Consider the following 21,011-nt stretch of genomic DNA (forward strand, 5'->3'; position numbering starts at 1 on the left):
TCGGTATGGAGGAGGTTGGGTTGGCCATGTAAAGGGAGCATATCGTCGGCAAACATTCCCAGTTTATATTTTCTATCCCCTACACCGATTCCTTCTATGGAGGGTTCCTTCCTGACCATGTTCTCTAGGGGTTCTATGAAGAGGGCGTACATGAGAGGTGAGAGCGGGCAGCCCTGTATGGTTGCCCTTGTGAGATTGAATGCTCTGGAGGTTTTCCCATTGACAACCACTGTTGCTGTAGGGGCATTGTATATCGCTTGAAACCCTGTCATGAACCGCTCCCCAAATCCCGCAATCTCCAGTGTGGCCCAAAGGATTTCCCACTCCACCTGATTGAAAGCTTTTTCTGACTCTAAACTGAGCAAAGCATGGTTTCCTCCTCCCTCCTTGAGTGTTCCATAATGTCTAAGGTTTTGCGCATGGTGTTGGCTCCTTGTCTGCCTTTTATAAAGCCCACTTGGTCAGGGTGAATTAAGCGGGGCCGGATTCCCTCCATTCGGGGGGCCAAGGCTCTGATATAGACCTTTGCGTCTGTAGTCAAGAGGGATATTGGGGCGGTATGACTTAAAATTGGTGGGGTCTTTGCCATTTTTGAGAATGAACACTGTGTGTGCTTTTTTGAAGGAGGGTGGGGGCCTGACTGGAGTCTTGTATATGCTTGAATAGTCTGGTCATGTGGCGGGCAAGGCTTTCTGTAAATTTTGTATAAAATCCCATTGTATTAGCCGTCTTCCCCTGTCGCTCCACCCGACAGCAGTCTATTAATTGCCACCTTTATTTCTTCAGTGTTTAATGGGGATTCTAGGAAGCCTCTTTCCGCTAGGGTCAGTTGTCAACCTTGTCCCGGTGATATATTCGTGCATCTCTGACCTACCTCCGGAGCCTGAAAGCTCTTGGTAGTATCTGGCAAAGTGGTTTGCTATATCTTCCAGGGAAGAGGTGCCGTGTTCATCTTCCCCCTGGAATTGTTGACCCATCTCTCTGTCCTCTGATCCCTCAACCTGGTGGCCAGCATCCTGTCCGCCTTGTCTACCTTTTCATAAAATGTTTGTTTTAAGAATTTTAATTTCCGTACTGTGTCCCCAACGCCCAGTGCGTTCAATTCAGCCCTTTTTTGTTTTAGTGCTCTCAAGTCTTCATCTCGGTAGGTCCACTGGGAATGTAGTTTGCCCTGAAGATTCTTAATTTCCTTTCCCAGCTTATTTTCCTGCAGCCTTTGCTCTCGTTTCTTCCTAGCTCCTTATTAGGGTCCTCCTCCATGTTGCCTTTCCTGCCTCTCAGAGCGTTGTCTCCTCTATTTCCCCATTGTCATTAATCTGGAAATATTCCTCTATTGCAAGAGTGAGCTCCTGGGCGAAAAGCTTATCTCGCCACAGATATTCGTTGCTGCAGCTTTTGGAATCACCCCTGCTTAAACCCTCCATCTTGAGGTCCATGGGGACCATGTCATGGTCCGACCAGCCCACCGTGCGGATTGTGCTATTTATTATCTGAGATGTTTGCTCTCCGCTTACTAGCAAATAATCAATTCTAGTAAAGGTTGCGTGCACACTCAATAGGAATGTGTATCCCAATCTGTCCGGGTGTCGGGTTCTTCAGACATCTAGTAGGGGTTTGCTTTCCAGGCTCTTTCTAAATGTGTCTCCCGTCTCCCTGAAGCGTCCCTCTCTGTTCCGCTTGCGTCACTTGTCTGTCCAGTCTTGGGTCTCCTCCAATTATGATTACCCCCCTGCTCCTGGTCAGTATAGTGGTGAGGGCCTCCTCATTTAAGCCATCTTGGCCTTGGTTGGGGGTGTATACTCCATCTAGGTTTACCCAGTTCCCCTCCCAGGTCCCCTGCACCAGCAAGTGCCTGCCCCCCATCAAAGAGTGAACCCCTGGGCCTAGTAATGGGACCTGCCTGTGTAGTATCACACCTACCTACCCCTCCTTTTTTTTGCACTTCTGAGGTCCAATAAGTCTGCCCCACCCCCTTTCCTCTCAGTGGCCTTTCTTCCACGGCTTTCAGTCTGGTCTCTTCAATGAAGGGAACCTCAATGGATGCCGTCTCAAATTCTCGTGCTAGCAGGGACCTTTTGGTGAGAGAATTCATACCCTTTACATTTAGAGTTCCCCCCTCAGGAGGCTGCTTCGATTCATTTCCACTACTTTTCCTTAACTTCCTGGGCTACATCTTCTCATTTGTGGGCACGTATTGAGACACCCTCTTTTAACTGAGGGCCATTAGCTTAGGAATTCCCCACTGCTTGGGGTCTTTTTGTTCATTCCCTTCACCTTCCCTGTTTACCTCCTGAGTTTTCTTTTTAAAAGCTGCCTCTGTTTCCTTCTAGATCATGGCTGCTTTGACGGCGATGGGGAGCTTAGTTTCACATACTTTCTTCCCGCTTTACTTCTTTTGTGCCTCTGGGGCCTTATTTCTTCTTGCATTGTCCTTGGGGAGTGAGCCCCCGATGGAACTGTTGGGGCTCTTTTTTCGTTGCTCTGTTAGATGTTGCAGAACTTGCTTCGCTTCCTCTGCTGTGGTGACTCTCTATTCTTCTCTCTTGACCTCAAACAGCATTGCGAAGGGATACCTCCACCTGTACCGTATTCCTTTGTCTGTGAGCCATGTGGTAAGAGGTCTGCATTTTCTCCTTCACCCCAAGGTGAGGCCCGACAGATCCTGATATATTTTGACCTTAGATCCCTGCTAGTCGATTTCTTGTGCCTGCTTTGCCCTGGCGAGGACTTCTGCCTTCTCTTTGTATTGCAGGAATTTCACTACTACGGAGCGTGGACCGCCGCTGAATGCTCTTCGTCCTCTGTGGGCTCTTTTGATCTGCACTTTTTTCCCCTCCTTCCACTTGGTAGAGGAGGTTCACAATGTCCTGCACTTTCTTCTTATCCTGGGCCAGCGTTTCCCCGTCTGTTTCTTCTAGACCAATTATACGTAGGTTTGTTCTACGTTCTCTGTTTTCTAGGTTATCTAGTTTCATGGTGAACTCCTCCTTCCTTAACTCGATGTCTGGCATTTAGTTTCATCTCCACCAGGTCAGCATTGATTTGGTTGTGTTCGAGGTTTTCTACCTTTCCCTCCATTTTCTCCACCTTTCCTCGCAGCTCCGCTATGAATGTTTGAATGTCCGTGCGCAGGGCTCTTATTTCTGCCATTACTCCCGCTATGTCCTCTTTTATGGATGCGTCGCCCATGTTTGGGACCAAGTTGTGAGTGTTCCTTGAGTGGTGGGCCCCTTCCCTTCTATATTGTTGCAGTGCTTCCGGATCTCCTGTGGGGTGGGGGGCATGCCTCGACCGTCACTCTCCTTCTTGAGAGCCTATGGTGGAGCTTTGTTTGTCCTGTTCCAAGAACTCTGCTGTAGATCAGTGCCTGTCCCCTGCTGCTTTGCTTCGGTGTGCGCTGTCTTTTTCCCTTTGAGCGGCTAGGGTCTGGCGCTCTCCCCTTGATGTTCCCCATGTGGGTAGCTCTGTTTGTGTTCTTTTATGACAGGCTTTTCCCAGGAGGCTGTGCGCTGTCCCTCCGCTCTTGGCGTCCCTGTTGCTGCTATGGGTGAGTCCGGTATGGGGTTGCCCTAGCTCTTTTATTGGTGGGTGTTTTGCGAGGAGTCTGTCTGCTGGTGGTGGTCCTTCACCATCCTTGGTCGCTCATCTCTCCAGTCTTCTCCACCGCCCTACATGTTTTGTTTTGCCTGTGGGCTCCCCGGGTGGTGCTCTTTCCTGGCTCTCCCACCTTCTAGAGTGGGGGCTTGCTTGCTCCTGGAGCCCTCACCTGTCTTGATGCTGCACTTGCCCTGTGAAGTACTCCTTTGAGGTGGGCTCCGTTGTTTATGTTGGGCTTTGGGGGGGATGTGTCCCTTCTCAGATGCTGGGCTGCGGGAACCGGCCTTGCGTGGTTGTGTGTGCGCACTCTTTTCGTTTTGTGGCCCGTGGGCCAGGTTATCTTTCCTTGCCTTCTTTAGTATCCGCAATGTTTTGTTGTGCTCTACGCGGTGGGGGACCTGTGTTGGGGCTCACCGCCCTGCCCCCGGCTCGCGCTGCCCCCTTTATCTTGAAATGGGTGGAGGGCCTGGGCGGAGGCTGGTGCAGCGCCCCCTGTACCTGCTGTGTTCTATGCTGCATGGAGCAATGGGGCACTCTCACCTTCCTCCAGATGTCACCTCCTGTTGTCGGCGCCTCCTCCTGGCACCCTCGGTGGCTGCCTCTTCATGCTTTGTCTCCCCTGGTGCGAGATGGCAGTTCAGGGAACTCTCGTAGAGGAGCTAGCTGCTTTCCTTTTCCCTCAGCCACCGCTGGGGTTGCGTCCTTGTCAGCAATGATCTCCGTTCTGTCATGTTTTCCCCTCCTCTGCTTCGTTTTTTGGCCCACGGCAGGCGTGAGGATGGATCTCCTGCATCGCCAGCAATTTCTTAGCTGGGCACCCGCTGGCTCCCCTCAGTATTGCGCTTCTCCCCGGGGGGTGCTGCGTGGTTTCAGGCCACTGCTCTGTGCCTTTGCCCTTTACACAGGCTTTGGGGTGAGCGTTTCTTGTTGCAGGGATCTCTGCACCAGGCTCCGGGATGCCGCCCTTCCACTTTCTCTTTGGCACGCACCTGCTTCGGCCCGTTGGAGTTGGCCAGGGCACGGCGTTGGCTCCTCTCCGCCGTGGTCTTTCCTATCTTTGGCTGGGACTCCTCTCACGTTGGAGGGTTCTGCGGCTTCCTTGTTTCCTCCGGCGTCTCGACCACCGCTTCGGGTGCTTTTGGGCTTTGGGAACTGCTCTTTCTCATCACATGAGCCCCTTCAGCTAGTGGAGCTTCGCTTCAGGCAGTCATTGCCGGCTGCACCCCCTAGTGGTCTCCATACTATACTTTAAAAATAAAAAAAAAAAGTTATTCCCTTTTCTAAGTGGTATGGTACACACACACCATTGCATATTTTAAAAATGGAAAAAGGTTCAACTTTACCATCCAGATAACATTTCTATCAAAAACATCCTTTTTTACAGTTAGTGATAAACCTTGCACCCAACAACACATGAGTAACCATAACGACAAAAACAAACAAACCCAAAAGGGGATTCCGGGGGGAATCCTACGGTGCTTCTGCCACATTCATCTGTTAAAAAGGGGCTTCATTAGGTCCCATCCTGCGTGGGCCACTTATCAGGGAGGGGACCAAACATTGCCTGGGTTAGCACATTCCAGGATGCAACGTCCTCGCTCGCTTCTCTGACCCGTGTACACAGCCCTGTGCCAGACCATGGTCTCCGCCATTGCCCAATGTAGCAAGTCTCCCCACCACGCGTCAATGCTGGGACCAGCTGCCGACTTCTTGGCCATGGCTATCCTGCACTTTGCCAATACACAGATTTGGTCTTTCATTTTCGCTAGGCATGCCATGTGTTTCCTTTGTTCTCTCCCTCTTCAACCTCGAGGGAGCATGCCCAATAGGCAAGCCTCAGGGGAGGGGATCAGACGTGCATTTCCACCCAACCCCGGGCACCCTGTCTGTTTGCCCAGAACCTCTTAATCACTGGGCAGGTCCAGAACATGTGCAATATGCCAGCTCCATCCTCATCACATATGGAGAAACCCTGTCTGCCTGCCCCCCTGATCTTTGATATCCTGTGCGGTGTCATGTATGTGTGGTGCGTTAGATATAACTGCGTAAGCTTGAATCTGGCATTTCCCGAGACTCGCTTTGCGTAAAGTAGGACCCCTGCCCCTTCCACATCCTTAAATGTCCTGCCCAAGTCTCTCCCAGCTCACACGCACCCTCCCGTCCCCCTCCCCGCCTCCAAAGCCACCCCAGAAATAGCTCATATAGCCGAGATACCACATGACCCCCTTCTGACATGTCGTACATGGCCTCCAGTACCTGGTCACTCTCAATGCCGGATCGGATCTCAGGCCACCTCACAATCTTCCGAGCTAGGCCCATATGTGTTAAAAATTGCTCTGTGTGAACGCTGTATTCCTGAGCCAGTGTTGAAAAATTCTATCAGCCGGCCCATCCGCAGTAAATCCCCCAAAGTGGCCACCCCACTCTCCTCCCAATATTTCCTGATATACTTTCTCACATCCGGTATCACCCCTGCTAATACTATAGGAGGAATGTGGGGGAGTAGGGGTCCCTAAAAACCATGAGTTTCCAGGCTCTTCGCTACAACCTCTTTCCATGGGCTAGAAGGTGCAGTAACTGGGGAAGGTCAGCTTTGCTCACCCAGAGATGAGGTTCCACCCAAGGCTGCAGGTGTTGCATGTCCAAAGAGACCTCGTCCGCCAGCCAATCCATAACAAACTGCTGTTGTCCCACTACATAGTATAGCTCGAAGTTATATAGTTTGTTCCACTCCATTGGCATAGTCCCTCCTTAACCTACTCAGCGCAATTCTGTGTCTCTTCCCTCCCCACAGGAATTCCCTAGTGGTCGCTTCCATCCGCTGAAAGAACCTCCCAGGTATTTCATATGGGATGTTCACAAAGTCGTACAGCAGGCGGGGGAGTGCCACCATCTTCAGAAGGGCTGCCCTGCCGGCCATTGACAGCGGTAACTTCCTTCAAATATGCATGGACCTCTCAAGGCTGTCCGGTGATACCTACGCGTTCTGCTCATGTGCGGTTCTTAAGTCATGCCAGACATTCACCCCCAGGTATCTGAACGTATTTGGGGTCCACCTAAGCCCCAATTCCCGTAGCTGCTCCCTCCCTAGACCCTTCCTGTCGCCCAGCAGGAACAGACAAGACTTATCGCGGCTAATCCTTATTCCCACAAGCTGTGCGAACCTGTCCAAGACGTCTGGTAGGTTGATGTCAGGCTGTCTTATGTAAAGCAGCATGTCATCCGCGTACAGCGAGGTGCCATGCATAGTCCCTTTTATTATGATATCTGCATATTCAGACCGCAAGAAAGCCGCCAAAGGATCAAGAACCAAAATAAACAGCACAGGGTATAGCAGGCATCCCTGCTCTGTGCCCTTTCTCGATTCCAAGCTCATAGAGATGTGCCTTCCTACCTGCACTCGTGCCATGGGTTTTGTATAAACCATGCACACTCACCTTAGAAAACCGGGTCCAATGCCAAAACGCCCCAGCGTGTCATACAGCCAATCCCACCTAACGGAGTCGAACGCCTTGACCGCTTCCAGGGAGGTGACCGCACAGTCCTTGTGCATATGGTTAGTACAGTATATAATGTGATGCAACGTCTCAAGCTCTAAGAGGTGTTCCTGCCCGGGACATACCCCATCTGGTCTTAGTGAATTAAGGTACCTATCACCCCTTTTAGTCTGTTTGCTAAGACTGCTGTGAGAATCGTGAATCGTGCTGCACAAGGCATTGCCAAGAGTGAGCACATCACTGCTGCCAGGAAAGCCTCCCACTGACTCCCCATAAAGGAAAGAATTATATTCAAAGCACCAAGCATCACCCACAAGTGCATCCACCTCTCTGCCCTAGCGTACCTATCCCAGAGAATCCACCCGGTCTCCTCCACAAGACCCACCAGGACACCCTATGCCATTATGCTCTCTGTACCTAGGGTCAAAAGAGCTAGAGCAGGTGGCGCCAGCTTCCCCTACCTTGCCGCCTTATATTGGAACACCCTTCCCACCTCACTGCGAGCTGAACCTTCACTGACTGCCTTCTGCAAAGCCATGAAAACCACCCTGTTCGCCAAACCAACACCACCTGCTCAAGCGCCCAGGACTACCATGTATCATGTTGTATGATACTCCCTATTGCCTGACACAGGATCCTGTCTTACTACATCCCAAGGCACAACCTGTACCCACTGTAACTAAGTTTCGAGGGGATTGGGTCCTCCGACGTATTCCATATCCATGACAGGTAATGTCCACAGCTGTGCTGCTTCGGAAAATCTTCGGCGCCTGCGTCCTGCGTCCATGACGTCGATGCGCCATCCCCGAGGACCTCCTCCGACGGCCGACCTTACCTGATGTGATAAGTAGGACGCACGACGCCCATACCCTCAGTTCTGTTTTTTTCCGCGAACGTGTTCGCTTTGTGAATCTCGGTACGCCTCGGCTCTTTGGAGTTTGCTGTTTTCTTCTCGGTTCGTTGAACCTGTTCGGTTTTTTGTGAAGACCTGTTCATGGCCATATCTACTTCGTCTTCAACCCCGCGTCCGGGCTTCAAAAAATGCGGGGACTGTGGGTCCAAGATGTTGGTCACGGACTCGCACGACGCCTGCCTCTGGTGCCTCGCGGAGGCCCGCGATACGGACGACTGTGTCGACTGCCAGTCGCTCACGGCCAAGGCCTTGTGGGAACGCAAGAAGAAGCTGTCGGTAGGTCGGGTGTCTAAGCCCTGGAAGTCTAGGTCTACGGGGCTTTCGACGGATGACTCGAGAGGCGACTCTCCGCGTCATCGTCGGAAGTCCAGTGGGTCTCCTTCCAGGAGTCGGTCTCGCCACTCCTCCGCCTCTTTGAGGCATTCCCGGAAGAGCAGGCATCGGTCGCCTTCCCCGTCCTCTTCTGAGAACTCCGCCCGTTGGCAAGTCGCTTATCCCACCATGCAAGCGACACCGGAGGAATGGGCTTCCTTCGGGAAGCAGATGCTAGTGATTCTTGAATCGCAGGGCACCGGTCCGTCCGCGCCTCCTAGTGGGGTCGGTTGGCACCGGTCGAGAAACACCGCTCGTACGCCTTCGGGCTCGGGTGGTAAGCACGGCTCGTGGGAGAGGTCCCGCTCGGACAAGGGTAGCCGTTCTCGCCATGCCCGTTCCAGGTCCCGGTCCTCGACGCGCTCGAGGCCGCGTGATCCTGTGCCGTCTTCGAAGAAGATGTCGACGCCTGTGGCGCCGAGGTCGTCGAGAGAGACGCTTGGCGCTCCGGCTTCGAGGCCTGTGTCGATGCCGTCGATGCTGGCAGAGCTGCAGCTGACGTCGAAGCCGATTCGCTCGACGCCAATTCGCTCGACGCCGGCGCCAACTCGTTCGACGCCTTTCGAGGCGGTGGTGTCGGAGGGGCCCCGTGGCACGGGGTTATCCCCTAGAAAGGCTCTGGCTAAGGTCAGGCACAGCTTTGGTCCCCAGATGTCTTCCTCTCACTTCCTAGAGTACATTTCAGAGGGTGATGAAGGCTCTGATGAAGGCTTGGTTCCGGTACCAGATGAGCTTATCTCGGGCCATAGCCAGTTTGATGACCTGAGGCAGTCACTGCATGATGCCAGTGGACTGGACACCTCTCCGGAGGTGGAGTTTTGTAGGCCAGAGCCTGGCACTCATGCCGATTCTTCATATTGGCGCCTTATGTCTCGGGTCACAGAGTACTTGGGTTGGTCGGCTCCCCCAGGGGAGTTCGTTCAGGATGATCTCACGGACATCCTTGATCTTGGGCCCCCCACTGACCCGGTATGGCCATTTCATATGGCTCTGCAGAGAAGGGTGGCGGCGGCTTGGACTGCTCCGGAGAGTCTCCCGGCAGTGGGCAAGTCTTAGTCGCCAAAATACCGTCCAGCCAGTAGCGACCCCTGCTACTTGTCCAGGCACCCCACTTCGGAGAGTTTGGTGGTGCAGGCGGCTACGGCCCGGCAAAGCAGGCGTCGTATCCTACCATTCCTCCGGATAGGGACGACAAACTTTTTGACGGCTGGGCGAAGAAAGTGTTTTCTTCAGGGGGTATGGCGCTTCAGGCGGCCAACTCCATATGTGCCTTGTCTCGTTTCACACACTCTGTGGAACTGTGTTGCATTAGCGGCTGAACATATTCCCGAAGGGGACGAACGGGATGGTTTCCTTGCTATGGTTCAGGATGGCAAGGATGCCATGTGTGAGGCCGTTCAGTCGGGTTTGGACATGGCAGATTGTGTCAGCCGGTCCATGGCGGTGAGCACCGTAATACGCAGGTTTGCGTGGTTGCGGAAGTCTGGGTTCGCTCCTGATGTGCAGTCCCGGCTCCTCAACATGCCCTTTGACGGTGAACATCTTTTGGCAGCAAGGCTGACGAGAGCCTTGAGAGGTTGCAGACCTCCAAAGCTGCAGCAAAGTCGTTGGGCGCTGCAGTTCGACAACATCCGCCTTTTCGTCCTAGGGGACAGCAATGGAGGGGAGGTTCCTTTCGCTATTACTCGTCCTTCAGTAAAGCGAGAGGAGCTGATTAAGCGAGTCAGGAAAGGTGTAAAAAGTTTGCTATTTGCAAACATAATTTTAGACTGGAGAGTTTACCCAGTACAGGTAGATGGTTTCCTGGCTCTGTCTTCCCCAAGTCCTCCTCCAGAATAAGTTTGAAGGAAAATGTAGCTTCCTCTGATTGGTCAACTTCCCTCCTAGTTTCTGAACATACCTTGACATCTAACCGTTTTTTGTTGAGGGCGATGGTAGCTTGCGCTTTGTCCATCTTATTTGGGAATGCTTTCTGGATTTCTTGACAGCATTGGAAGGCGTAATATAGTGTATCGCAGCTTTGTTTTTGTTTTTTTGAGTCTCTGCAAATCTGTTTCTTTGAGTCATTTTTGGAACAAGCAATTTGGCAATCAAGCAATTTTTCTTTGCCAAGAAAATCTCTCATCACCACCCTTGTACAGCTTCTCCATATATCTTGTGTAGTCAAACATGTCCAGACTATCCTTGTGTGCCATGCATTTCTGACGCAACCTGGCCAGGTCCCCTCCACCTGCCCCTATGTGCCTGTGTTCCACCTCAGCAATCTCTGCTTCATTTTTCGAGAAGGGCCTTAACAGGTCCTTCCTAATGCCACTCATCCTGCCTATCGCCTCCCCCCTCATCACAATCTTGAAAGCTTTCACTGTGTGCCCACGCTGCCCATGTTAGTACCAAAGAAGCACTCAATGCTATCCGCCATGTGTTCCCTAATTGTGTCATCTAACAATGCTTCAGCCTGCAGCCTTCAAACGGGGATCGGCGGCCTGTGTGGTGTCTTCCGCCACGTGGCCAGTAGTGGGCATGACCCGAAAGGAGCCTTGGCAGGTACTCCAATAAAACTCACCCATGTTCTCCATTTCAGTCAAAAAATAGTCTATATGGGTGTGCACATTGTGCAGGGCTGAATAGTGCGAGTAAAACAGCAAGTCTTCCCTGTGCAACCTCCTTACGTTTGCAAGTGCAACATGTCCCAGTAACGCCAGCAAGGTCTTGGCTGGTGGGGCGGGCTTCTTGTGTTTGTCATCTGACCTGTCAATGGAGGGGTTCAGAGTGCAGTTAAAGGCCCCCCTGTCCCCCCGATCCACAAGGCCCTTCTGTATAGGGACAGTCACAGGTACAGTGAATTTGAAAAAGATTTTTAAAAAAACATGTACCAACACCATCCTCCCCTCATCACCATGCTTACTCTCCAGGACTTTAAATGGGACAGTGGGCACCACCCAGATGAGGACACCTCTAGCGTATGCAGAAAAAGGAGATAACAGCTTCCCACCCCACTTTTTAGCAAATGTGTTCCGTCGCTCTGCAGTGAGGTGGGTTTCCTGCAGGAGTGCTATTTCAAACCCCTTCCTCCACAGACACGAGTGGACTCTTTGGACTTTTGATGTAACTATTAAGGCCCCTCACATTCCAAGTAGCCACTCTCACCCCCCCTAGCCATTCTGAAAATCCTCAGGGCCTATTATCTCCCCACAGACCCCATCTGCTTGAAAAGCCCCCAACCCGCTCCCGAGTATTCCAGTCTATGCCAACAGTGAACACCCCAATGATAAGTTGCAGAATGCCCACCAGTAGAACCTTGCACGACCAATTATACAATCCCAAACAGAAGGGGGAAACCAACAAACTCACCACCCAACCATAAAACAAAAGCCAGTGGCATGCATATTCAGGCCCAGTCGCCTCTCTCGCCCCTGGCTTCCTCCCTCGGGGCAGCCGGGGCAGCGTCTGGTACCCTAAATGAACTGTCAACTTGGGTGCTGCAGCAGCCAGGCGTGGTGGAACCCACCAAGCTGCTACCACCAATCCTGGGTCCAGGTGATTCTTAATCCCACATTCTCTTCCCTGCCCTCCCTTGCAAGTCATCCGCAGTGACTGACTAACCTTGGTTATTCCTTCCTTTTGGATCAGTTGTTACCTTGTTCTGGGAGGGGTGCCATTCCCACCCTGTCCATCCAGTTGTGCGCGTTCACAGTGTCCTCAAACAAATACGACTTGCCTTCATGCTCCACTCTGAGCCTGGCTGGGTAAATTAAAATGTATTTTATGTTGCCACAGCGTAACCGTTCTTTGGTAGGGCCAAACCAGGCTCTTCTCCGCTGCACCAGCCGGGTGTAGTCTGGATATATGGCCAGCTTTGAGGATGCTCTGCTGATAGTTCACCCCCCATCGCTGGAGAACACCACCATACGCTCCATATCTTTATAGTTCATGATTCTGGCTGACAGGGGCCTGTGGAGGTGCTCCAGGAGGGGGCCTCCTGACCAAGGATCTGTGTGCCCGCTCCACTGTGAAGCCCTGCGTAAGCACCTAAGCTCCAACCTCCTGCAGGAGCAGGTTTTCAATACATGAAGTGGGGTCTGGCCCCTCCTACCCCTCCGGAAGGCCAAGGATCCTCATGTTGTTTCTCCTTGCCTGTCCCTCTGCGTCCTCAAGGTCAAGTTGGCCACATTGAACTGAGTGCTGTTTAGATTTGCCTTATTTTCAAGCACTTGTTCCTCCGCTGTGCCCAATCGTTCAGCTATCGAGCGGACATCTTGTCTCAGAAGGCCCATGTCCACAATTACTGCATCTATTTTGTGCTCCAAAGATGCCTGTAGGACCACAATAGCTGTAAGGATTTGCCCCTCTCCCTGCTGATTTATTGTAGTGGGGGCCTGTGCCCCCGATGATGCTGGTGCAGAAGTGCAAGGGACACTCCCCTCTCCCATCACTGTCTGCTTGCTCTTCCCCATGCCCTGCCTTCCGGGCATGAATACCTCTGCCCTGTGCTCCCAGATTCTGATGGATCTCTACCCAGGCATGCAACGCCTTGTCAAATTTTTGTGTGGCCTGTCTCCGCTCCTCTGAAGCAAGGAACGCCTCCAGCCAGTGCTCAAGTGATTGCCAGTCCCAAGGTATTTCACTGTTAATTGTGAGAGGCCTTTTGTTGAACAGTTCATGAGGTGCCAATTCAACATTGGAGTCTGGGGGGCCTTCCTAATTGAAGAGAACTCCTTCTTGGGGTTTCTATGGTGAAGAGTTAACATGTACACACACTCCTCAACTCTGCAGTGCTCAAGCAAGTGGAGACATCTTTAGCGGTGCAAGGTCTGAAAGTGCGCCCAGGAGTAGCAGTTCCCACGCGGTCCTCATAGGGGGATTAAGTGGGCCCAGCAGTCACAGAGGCCGCCTCCTCACCTCGTAGCGCAGTCAATGGGCGATTGTCCCTCAGTGCGGCTGCAGAGCGCCCTCCGCCGCGCCCTTGGCTCCTGCGGCAGCTCGCAAAGCTCAGCTCGCCTTTCCCATCTCCCAGCGCTTTCACCTGGCGGGATTAGGAGTTTCTACTGGGCTTGACCGCCGCCCCGGGGCACAGCCCTTTCCAGGTGTCGGCACCAGGCAGCGCAGCAGCCCAGCCTCTCGCTGCAGGCAGTGGTCACCAGTGGGCCTCAATTTGCCACCTGCACTGCGGTGCCCACCAACTCCAGATCTCCTGACGCTTGGGGAGAGGGAGTGCAGCAACCAATCTGTGACAGTTTTGCGCTGCGTGCACCCTGAATACACAAAGTGTCAGGCAGTTATTCAGCTCATCATTGTCAGATCTTTCGGGAGCTTAGCGGGAGTAGGTTATCACAGCATGGCTGCTGACCACACACACACAACCCTCCCCCCCTCTGGTATACACACACGTAACCTTTTTTTAGGCAATAAATCATTCCCAAATCACTCAACATGCTCTCTGGTAGAATAATCTTACACACAATGACAGTATTTATCTTTTGCTTTTTACAATATCTGCTTGCTTGTAGGGGAGAAGCGGAATGCCTAATTGCCAAAGTTATAAACTTTCTTTTATGTGTCTATCCTGTTAGTACTGCTACGAGAGTGTTGCTTCTTTATTTTAAAAATATCAGCTACGTTTTCTTTTTTTTTGTCAAGCTTCCCTGTATATGCATGACGGTGGGTGGTAAAGTGATGCTTCCTTTGCTGTACTTAAAGCCTAATTTCTCTGTTGCAGGAAATCTTACTACGAGTGCAAGCGCTGATCTCACTGGAACTGAGGTAGCTGATCCATCATCTCCAACGCTACCACGTGCCACAAAACTTAAAGTTTCTGGGAAACTGCGACGTTCTACTAGTGCTATGAGCAAATCTTCGAATTAAACACTTTCTATGTTAACTTAAATTCAGTTACAGGCACTTTAAAAACCTCAGAGCGATATTACATCACTGAACAGAACTGTCAACTATGATTGGACCCCAAAAGTAATAGTTAAAAATATAGCAGAGGCAACACACCTGACCAATTACGACTGCTTCCTGCAGATTCCAATCACTCAAGTATGTTATAGTTGGGCCAAAGTTTTGGAAAACGTATTTTCTTTCGGAGTTAGGGGTATTTAGGGATTTCGTGCTCAACTAAAGAATAGGAAATAAGGTTGTCTCATGTTCCTCCCTCAGCGAGCCCTGCACTCTTCTTTGAAAAGAAGTTAATATAAAGGTACTTTGGGGACACTCTTTTGTTGCCTCTTACCCCACCTGTAGTTGGATGAATGTCTTAATAAGTCATTTTTATGGTGAGGTATTGCTTCCGTATTCCACAGGGGCATTTGACTTAAAGCTGCTATTGAAACACACATTGGGAGGAAAAACAGGATTCTGTATAAACGAAAGACCAATATCAGCTTTTAAATGGCACTCTCAAAATACCTCCAACTAGTAAGTTTTGTGTATTCTGTAAAATCAATAAATTAACAGTGGCTCACTTTAAACGTTTGCTTTCAAATCTAGTGAGACGCTCAAGTTCAACCTGCAAATACCTGCAAGGGGTGTGGGAGAATATAGTGAGTGATTATCATTTTGAAAAAGTTGCAGAGGTCGAAGTCACCCATGTCTGTTTCTCCGTGAAATGTGGAAGCTCTAGACAGAAAATCCACATTAGTTGCTCATTGTCTTTGAGTCTACCAACCACTGTAGAAAACCTAATGTCTCTTCTGAGATGCAGTGTTTGATCCCAAGTGAAAAGGTGTTCTCTTATTGAAGATCAATACACCCCACGGGATTTTTCGCTAAATAAAATGTTTTGGTCACTACTAGAATTGTAACATATGGACAGTTTCATAAGTACACGCCAGTACTGAGTTGCCAAGGTTTGGTTCCTTGGTGGTGCTCACTTTATAAATGAGTTTGTCTGGTGCTGAAAAACGACTTTATTATTGACCTCCAACTAAATGGGAGTACTATTGCAGGGGTCCACTTTAAGGATTCTGCTGGTCACTGAGTTAATGTCCTATGTTACTGTCTCTTTTTAGGATTACTCAATAGCATTGTGGGTTAGTTGGCTTGTTTCCAATTTAATGTGACTGGAAACTAAAACAAAAACCAGCAATGTTATGCTCCTTCAGTGCACTGTTTGGTTTTTATGCGGGTCTGTTTTACTCTCCTAGAGCATGGTAGGCACTTAAATTGAAAATCTATCCTGGGGGAGACCTTCACAAGTAGCCTCCTGGACCGTGCATTGGCAAGACATTGCAGGACCTATATGAAGGAATCGGACTTAACCTTCCACAATGCTATCCTACTTGCACTCTCCATAGCACGGTGCGCTTTGGTTACAAACTATCCCCAACGATGCACTTGTTTGTGAAACGATTGTAAATCACTATGTGAAAGGCCCCCAAGGCTGTAGTCGAAAACGGAGATGTAAAAACTTTTTTTTTTTTGCACTAGGCCGTCGTTGAACTTGCAATGGCCACTGTGTACAACTTTATACCTGTTTTATACTAATCTAATATTTGTTGTGTATAGAAACGGCATTTCTTTCCTAAGATATTGTTTGTCCCATAGCCTATTAGGAAAATAATGTGAAGTCTCAAAAAGCAGATTCGATTTTGAAGGTTGTATTGTGTACAAAGGAGATAAATCGTATTTTACATGTCTACTGTGTACAAAGTATTGGTGGCACGTTGATTAAAATAATAGATGCACCTCTTCTCTGCACTACTGAACTGGGACTAAGGACAGCTGCTGCTCTCACCCAAGCACTGGCCTGTTGTATCTGTATATCGGCATTTTAAAAATGTATATTGTTAAGGAATCAAGAGATCATGTTAGTTTTGTCGAGTGGTGTCATGTTTTTCTTTGTTTTGCATTGCCTGTACGGGAACACTGTAATAAATGCTTGAAATTTCTCTGCTCTTGACATATTACGTTTTTATGATGCAAACTGTAGATTTTATTTTGCAAATAAAAATAAATTACATTAAAGATATAAATGGGTGTATATGTATTCCTCCGTGTATTATACCTGTATGCGGCAGCATCATTGGCACACAAAGTATACGTCTGGAGTTCTTAATCAGAGCCGCGTTTGAGCCACTGACCAAGTCTTCCAGTGCTGCAGGGAACGTGTGACGGCTTGAAAATTGAACACTTGTTTCTGACTAGAACGCGGGGGGGCGGGTGTCGCCATCCCTTTTAGGGCCACTAGGAACGTGTCTACACACATTTCGTAGCTGTATGCTGGGGGAGTGTCGGCCGCAGTCGAAAGTGGCATTCGAATCCACAGGTGCCACTGACGTGAGATGTGTTGTGTATTGCTGGCTACATGTGCCGTTTTTCTACAGATGCGCAAGATGTTCGTGTACAAACAACACTGCCGCTGTTTGTAGACAAACCAGTGTTTTGGCTTACGCTCTCCTCCCCCTGCATAGCAAATGTTTGTTTCCCCCCTTATTACAAGTTGACGTTCAGGGGGTTGGCTAAAGTATGCGGTGTTGATTATCCGCCATCCAGCCCCTCCTCGTTTGCACAACTAATCTTAACGTAACGATGTGTTCAAACGACACAAAAAAGTGCAGGCAAATAAAAATATCAGATGCACTAAATCCATTGGAAAACGATGCAAATCTAACCGTGCCCAAAACACACCTGAAACGGTGCATAAAAAGTAGATACTCTACAAAATATGTCTCATCACTCAACGAAAAAACGTTACCACGCTGGCGCCTCTGCTACCGAATCGCCTCACTTGTAACCCCAACTTTCAGCGATGTTACTTCCTAGCTTGGTTAGTGTTTTTCTATATGCCGATCGTATTTATATAAACACACCACTATTTTCGGCCCTGATCCTCCCTCAAACCACGGCGTACTCAGCCTGTAACTCCCTGGGGTGCGTAGTTTGGGCTTCTTAAATGCCATAGATCCTCGTGTACAAGAAAGGTTGTCGTTCCCATTGGAAATGGCCACCTGCTCGGCCTAAAGAGATTGTTTATTGAAAAGGCACACTTTCAGAAAGGAGACAAGCAGGGGTGGATTGGAATTAGAAAATATGTTTTATTTGAATTGCAAATATTAACACAGTCCAACAGTTGTATTGAAGCTTTCTATAAAGAGCTAGCAAATAAGAAAATAATGTGTGTAGAAAAGGAGTGCATCTAAAATTTAAGAGCTGTCAGTTTTCAAAATAGCTGCCGTCCCTTTCGGAGCAGGCACGGCACGGCTGCCACTCGTTAAGGAATGTACAAAACATTTAAGACCTTTTATTTGTGTCTGGCACTTGGGACGTATTATTTAAAAAATATACACAGTGAAACGGCAAGGACACAAAAAGCTTCGCATAAATTAGACAAATAAATATAATTATCCAATCGACATACACGTAGTTCATAATATACAGACGCGCAAAAAAATAAATAAAGATACATTTTAAGGCAGTTTCTACAGCATACTTTTGACAACATCCAAGGCATTTGTGGCTAGTCTAAATAAGTCTCTCAAACGCAGTTTAGTTCCCACAGGACGAAAGTAAAGCCGAATGCAGCGGTTCACAAGCCATAATAAAGCTAATCACATGGGGAGGTCACAGCCTGTGAAATACAAAGGCAACATTTCGCAAAGATTGACAAACCCGTAGGCTACATACATTACGACAGAGGAATAAGAGACACTGGTACAGGACAACTACCTGCCATCAAAGGCGGTTGCTTTTCTCCCAGTGTCTGGAGACAAAAATGAACAAGTTCTGTGCGATAAGTCTCTGTCCCGCGATGCGACATCCGAACACGCGATTTGGTTCTGAAGCAGAGGAGCCTGGTCTGCGAAACTTGAAGACCACGTTCACAGGCGGTGTTGGGAGCGCACGCAAGATGATAGTCTCTTGGGGCGTAAGTTGCAGATGACGCTGGGGTGGGTACCTTACCACTTGCTCCGACATTCGAGGGACGGAAAAAACTTTCCAACACCGATATAAGTTGATGCAACATTCGCCCTCCCCACAAGCCAAATACCTCCACATGGTTAAAGCCCGCCCAACGATAAGATTGGCATCAAGTTGCGTGGCATTCCTTGTCCCTCAACGTCACAATTTGACCAAAAAAAATCCCATTCCCGCTCGAGAGCACAAGGCACGGGTCTCGGAAATTGGCATGCTCAGCAGGCCGGGCGCACTGGTACCTGCAGCAAGATAACCTGTCGGTTCTCAGACGGGTGGCACTTGTTGATGTGCCGGGTGAGGCCGGGGGAGCTGTAGAAGGTGGCAGGGCAGTACTTACAGGGGAAGAGCTGCGCCGCGTGGAGCAAGCGGAGGTGGCGCTCCTGGCCTCCTTGGCACGAAAAGGCCTCCCCGCACACTGGGCATGGGTAGGGCCGACGAGGCTCGGAGACTGGAGCGCTACTGCTCATGTCCAGTGGCCCACAGAGCAACAGCTCTTCCCCTGCCGTTGGGCTCGGCGGGGCCCGGTGTGCCAGCAGGTGCTTGCGCAAGTAGGCCTGGCGGCGGAAGCGCTTGCTGCAGTGCGGGCACTCGTAGAGACCCTCCTCCGAGCCAGACTCTGAAGGCCCAGGGCTGGGGGTGTCGGTACGGGGTTCACCCACCTCGGACTTCACCTCCCCAGAGACGGCGGTCGGCAGTTGCGGCGGGGGTCGTGGCTTGTGCCAGCGCCGGTGAGAGGCCAAGTTGGCAGGGCACGAGAAGACCTTGTCGCATTCGGGGCAGCGGTACTCCACGCGCACAATGCGCGAGCAGCGGTGCTGGGCCAGCGCCAACGGGTCGGCGTACTCCTCGCGACAGAGCTGGCAGATGAACTCACCCAGCGGGCGGGCGGCCGCGCCGGGGGGCCGGGCGCGTGGCGGCTCCAGGGGACCCTCTTTGATGCGCAGACCCAGCACCGGAGACGTGGTCACCTCGTCCTCGAAGGTCAGCTTGCGGATGGCTTTGGTCTTTTTGGGTTGCTTGTGCTGGGGTGGCGGTTTGGCCTCGGGCTGGGGAGGCTTCTTGGTGGTGGCGGCGGCGGGGGCAGGACCGGGAAAGGACTCTGCGCAGATGGGGGAGGAGCCCGGCCCGAAGCCTCTGCTCTCCGTTGGCTGGTGCTCGTGGCTGACAGGCCGGCTGGGGCTATACAGTGCGCTGGGGTGGTACCCACATCCCTGGTGCCCAAACTGAAGCAAAGGTGGGGGGCGTTGAAGCTCCGGTGCCATCTCCTGCTGTTGAAAGCGAGCACCCGAGGCTGGGCAGGGGGCGGCGGCGGCCGTGGCTCGCTCGGGGCTTGCGGAACTGGGCAGGGGAGGCGCGGCGCCGCCGTTGTTTAGCAGCAGGAGCGAAGACGTGGGCGGCGCCGGACGCTGTTGGTAGTAGCTCGACGTGATGAGGAGCAGCAGTCGAGCCTCGTCGCGCTCATCTTCCTCACTGCAGCGCACGCGGTAGGAGACTGGCGTGGGCCGCTTGTTCCTCTTCACCAGAAAGCCTTTGGGCATGGTTCGCTTTGCGGAGGGGTCCTGCGGCAGGAGAGTTGCTCTTGCGATGCTGGGAAGTCTGATACTCTTGGCATTGCTGCGCACCTTTTTAAACCGCCGCGATCGCCATTGTTCTCGCCTCCCTGTCAGTCATTTGGCCAATCAGAAACTCCGCTCGCGCCGGTGCTCTAAAAACCGCCACCGATTTACGGAGGCGGAGCCAACAGCAGCCTAGGGGCGGGGAGCAGGTGTATTGGAGTTCCCGAGTATTATGATGGGGAAGTGATTCGCCGCAGGGCGATTCTTTTCTCTGTCGCTGCCCCAGTCCAGGCTTCTCTTTGGTCTGGACCACGCCCCGTCCGGCTGGAGGCACGCGCCTGGCCCCGCCCCATGCCTTTCTTTTCACGCTCCAGAGCACACATGGAAAGAGAGAGGCACGCGCCAGACTCCGCCCCCTGCGGCCACGCGCCAGACACTCTTCTTTAGACATAGGCGCACGTGCTGTGTTGTCTTGTTACTTACCAGGAAAGGGCGGTGTGGCGGGGATAGGAGCAGCTAGTTATTTTTCGGGAGGTAATGGTTAGCGAGCGTAGCACGAGATTCGGCCGCGGTAGCATGATCGGACAGAGCGCTGCTAATGTAATTGTAGAGGGGCAAAGCGCCGTAGCATGCTTGTGAACACATGCATGATGGCTTACTTAATTCCCAAGATACCATCATCAAAAGTCCGGCTTTCACAGAAATCAGCAGTAGAAAAGGCGTGTGTGGTAAAATGCACGACTTGCTGCTGTTACTCATAATAAATGTAACTAACGTTTCCTCAGGCTCACAGCTACGTATTTCCATTACATTATGTACGCTGCAAAGTAGATGCATGGAAATGTGCAAGCTGTTCATGGCCAGAATTGTAATTTGCTACCACAACCTGCTTTCCTACCCACCTTCACATTGGGTGGCTTATACAGCGCTCAAGTCCGAAAATAAATGATGCGGCTCGCGCTTAAGCAATGGCAAGTGACGCTACAGGAAGTGACCATATTCTAAATGCACATTTCATTCAATTTGTCCTTCTCACTGCAGAATGTGTACAGGACAAATTAAGATGTGTCCATAGAACAGATTTTCGAATAACATTGCTGACTGAGTATGAAAAGTCTGCACCTTTTATATCTAAGAATCGGTAACAAAACATGTATTGTA

General features: G+C 50.9%; 2 protein-coding genes across 4 annotated transcripts in view; one reads left to right on the top strand and one right to left on the bottom strand.

The window, feature by feature from the left end:
• Positions 1-16,352, top strand: part of RALGAPA2 (Ral GTPase activating protein catalytic subunit alpha 2) — a 3,672,963-nt gene extending 3,656,611 nt beyond the window's left edge. For 2 of the 3 annotated variants that reach the window (XM_069608069.1, XM_069608071.1), the window contains one exon: positions 14,096-16,352. In XM_069608069.1, coding sequence (XP_069464170.1) covers positions 14,096-14,241 — 146 coding nt within the window. In that variant the 3' untranslated portion in view covers positions 14,242-16,352. The remainder of the gene's footprint in view (positions 1-14,095) is intronic. The other variant, XM_069608070.1, reaches the window with a different exon arrangement.
• A 1,048-nt stretch (positions 16,353-17,400) lies between these two features.
• On the bottom strand, positions 17,401-20,163 carry INSM1 (INSM transcriptional repressor 1). The gene has a single exon (XM_069608073.1). The coding sequence runs from the start codon at positions 19,830-19,832 to the stop codon at positions 18,510-18,512; it is 1,323 nt and encodes a 440-aa protein (XP_069464174.1). The 5' UTR covers positions 19,833-20,163; the 3' UTR covers positions 17,401-18,509.
• Between the last annotated feature and the right edge of the window lie 848 nt (positions 20,164-21,011).

Source organism: Ambystoma mexicanum, chromosome 4q, assembly GCF_040938575.1.
Source record: "Ambystoma mexicanum isolate Mex_15411 chromosome 4q, UKY_AmexF1_1, whole genome shotgun sequence".
NCBI classification, from domain to species: Eukaryota; Metazoa; Chordata; class Amphibia; order Caudata; family Ambystomatidae; genus Ambystoma; species Ambystoma mexicanum.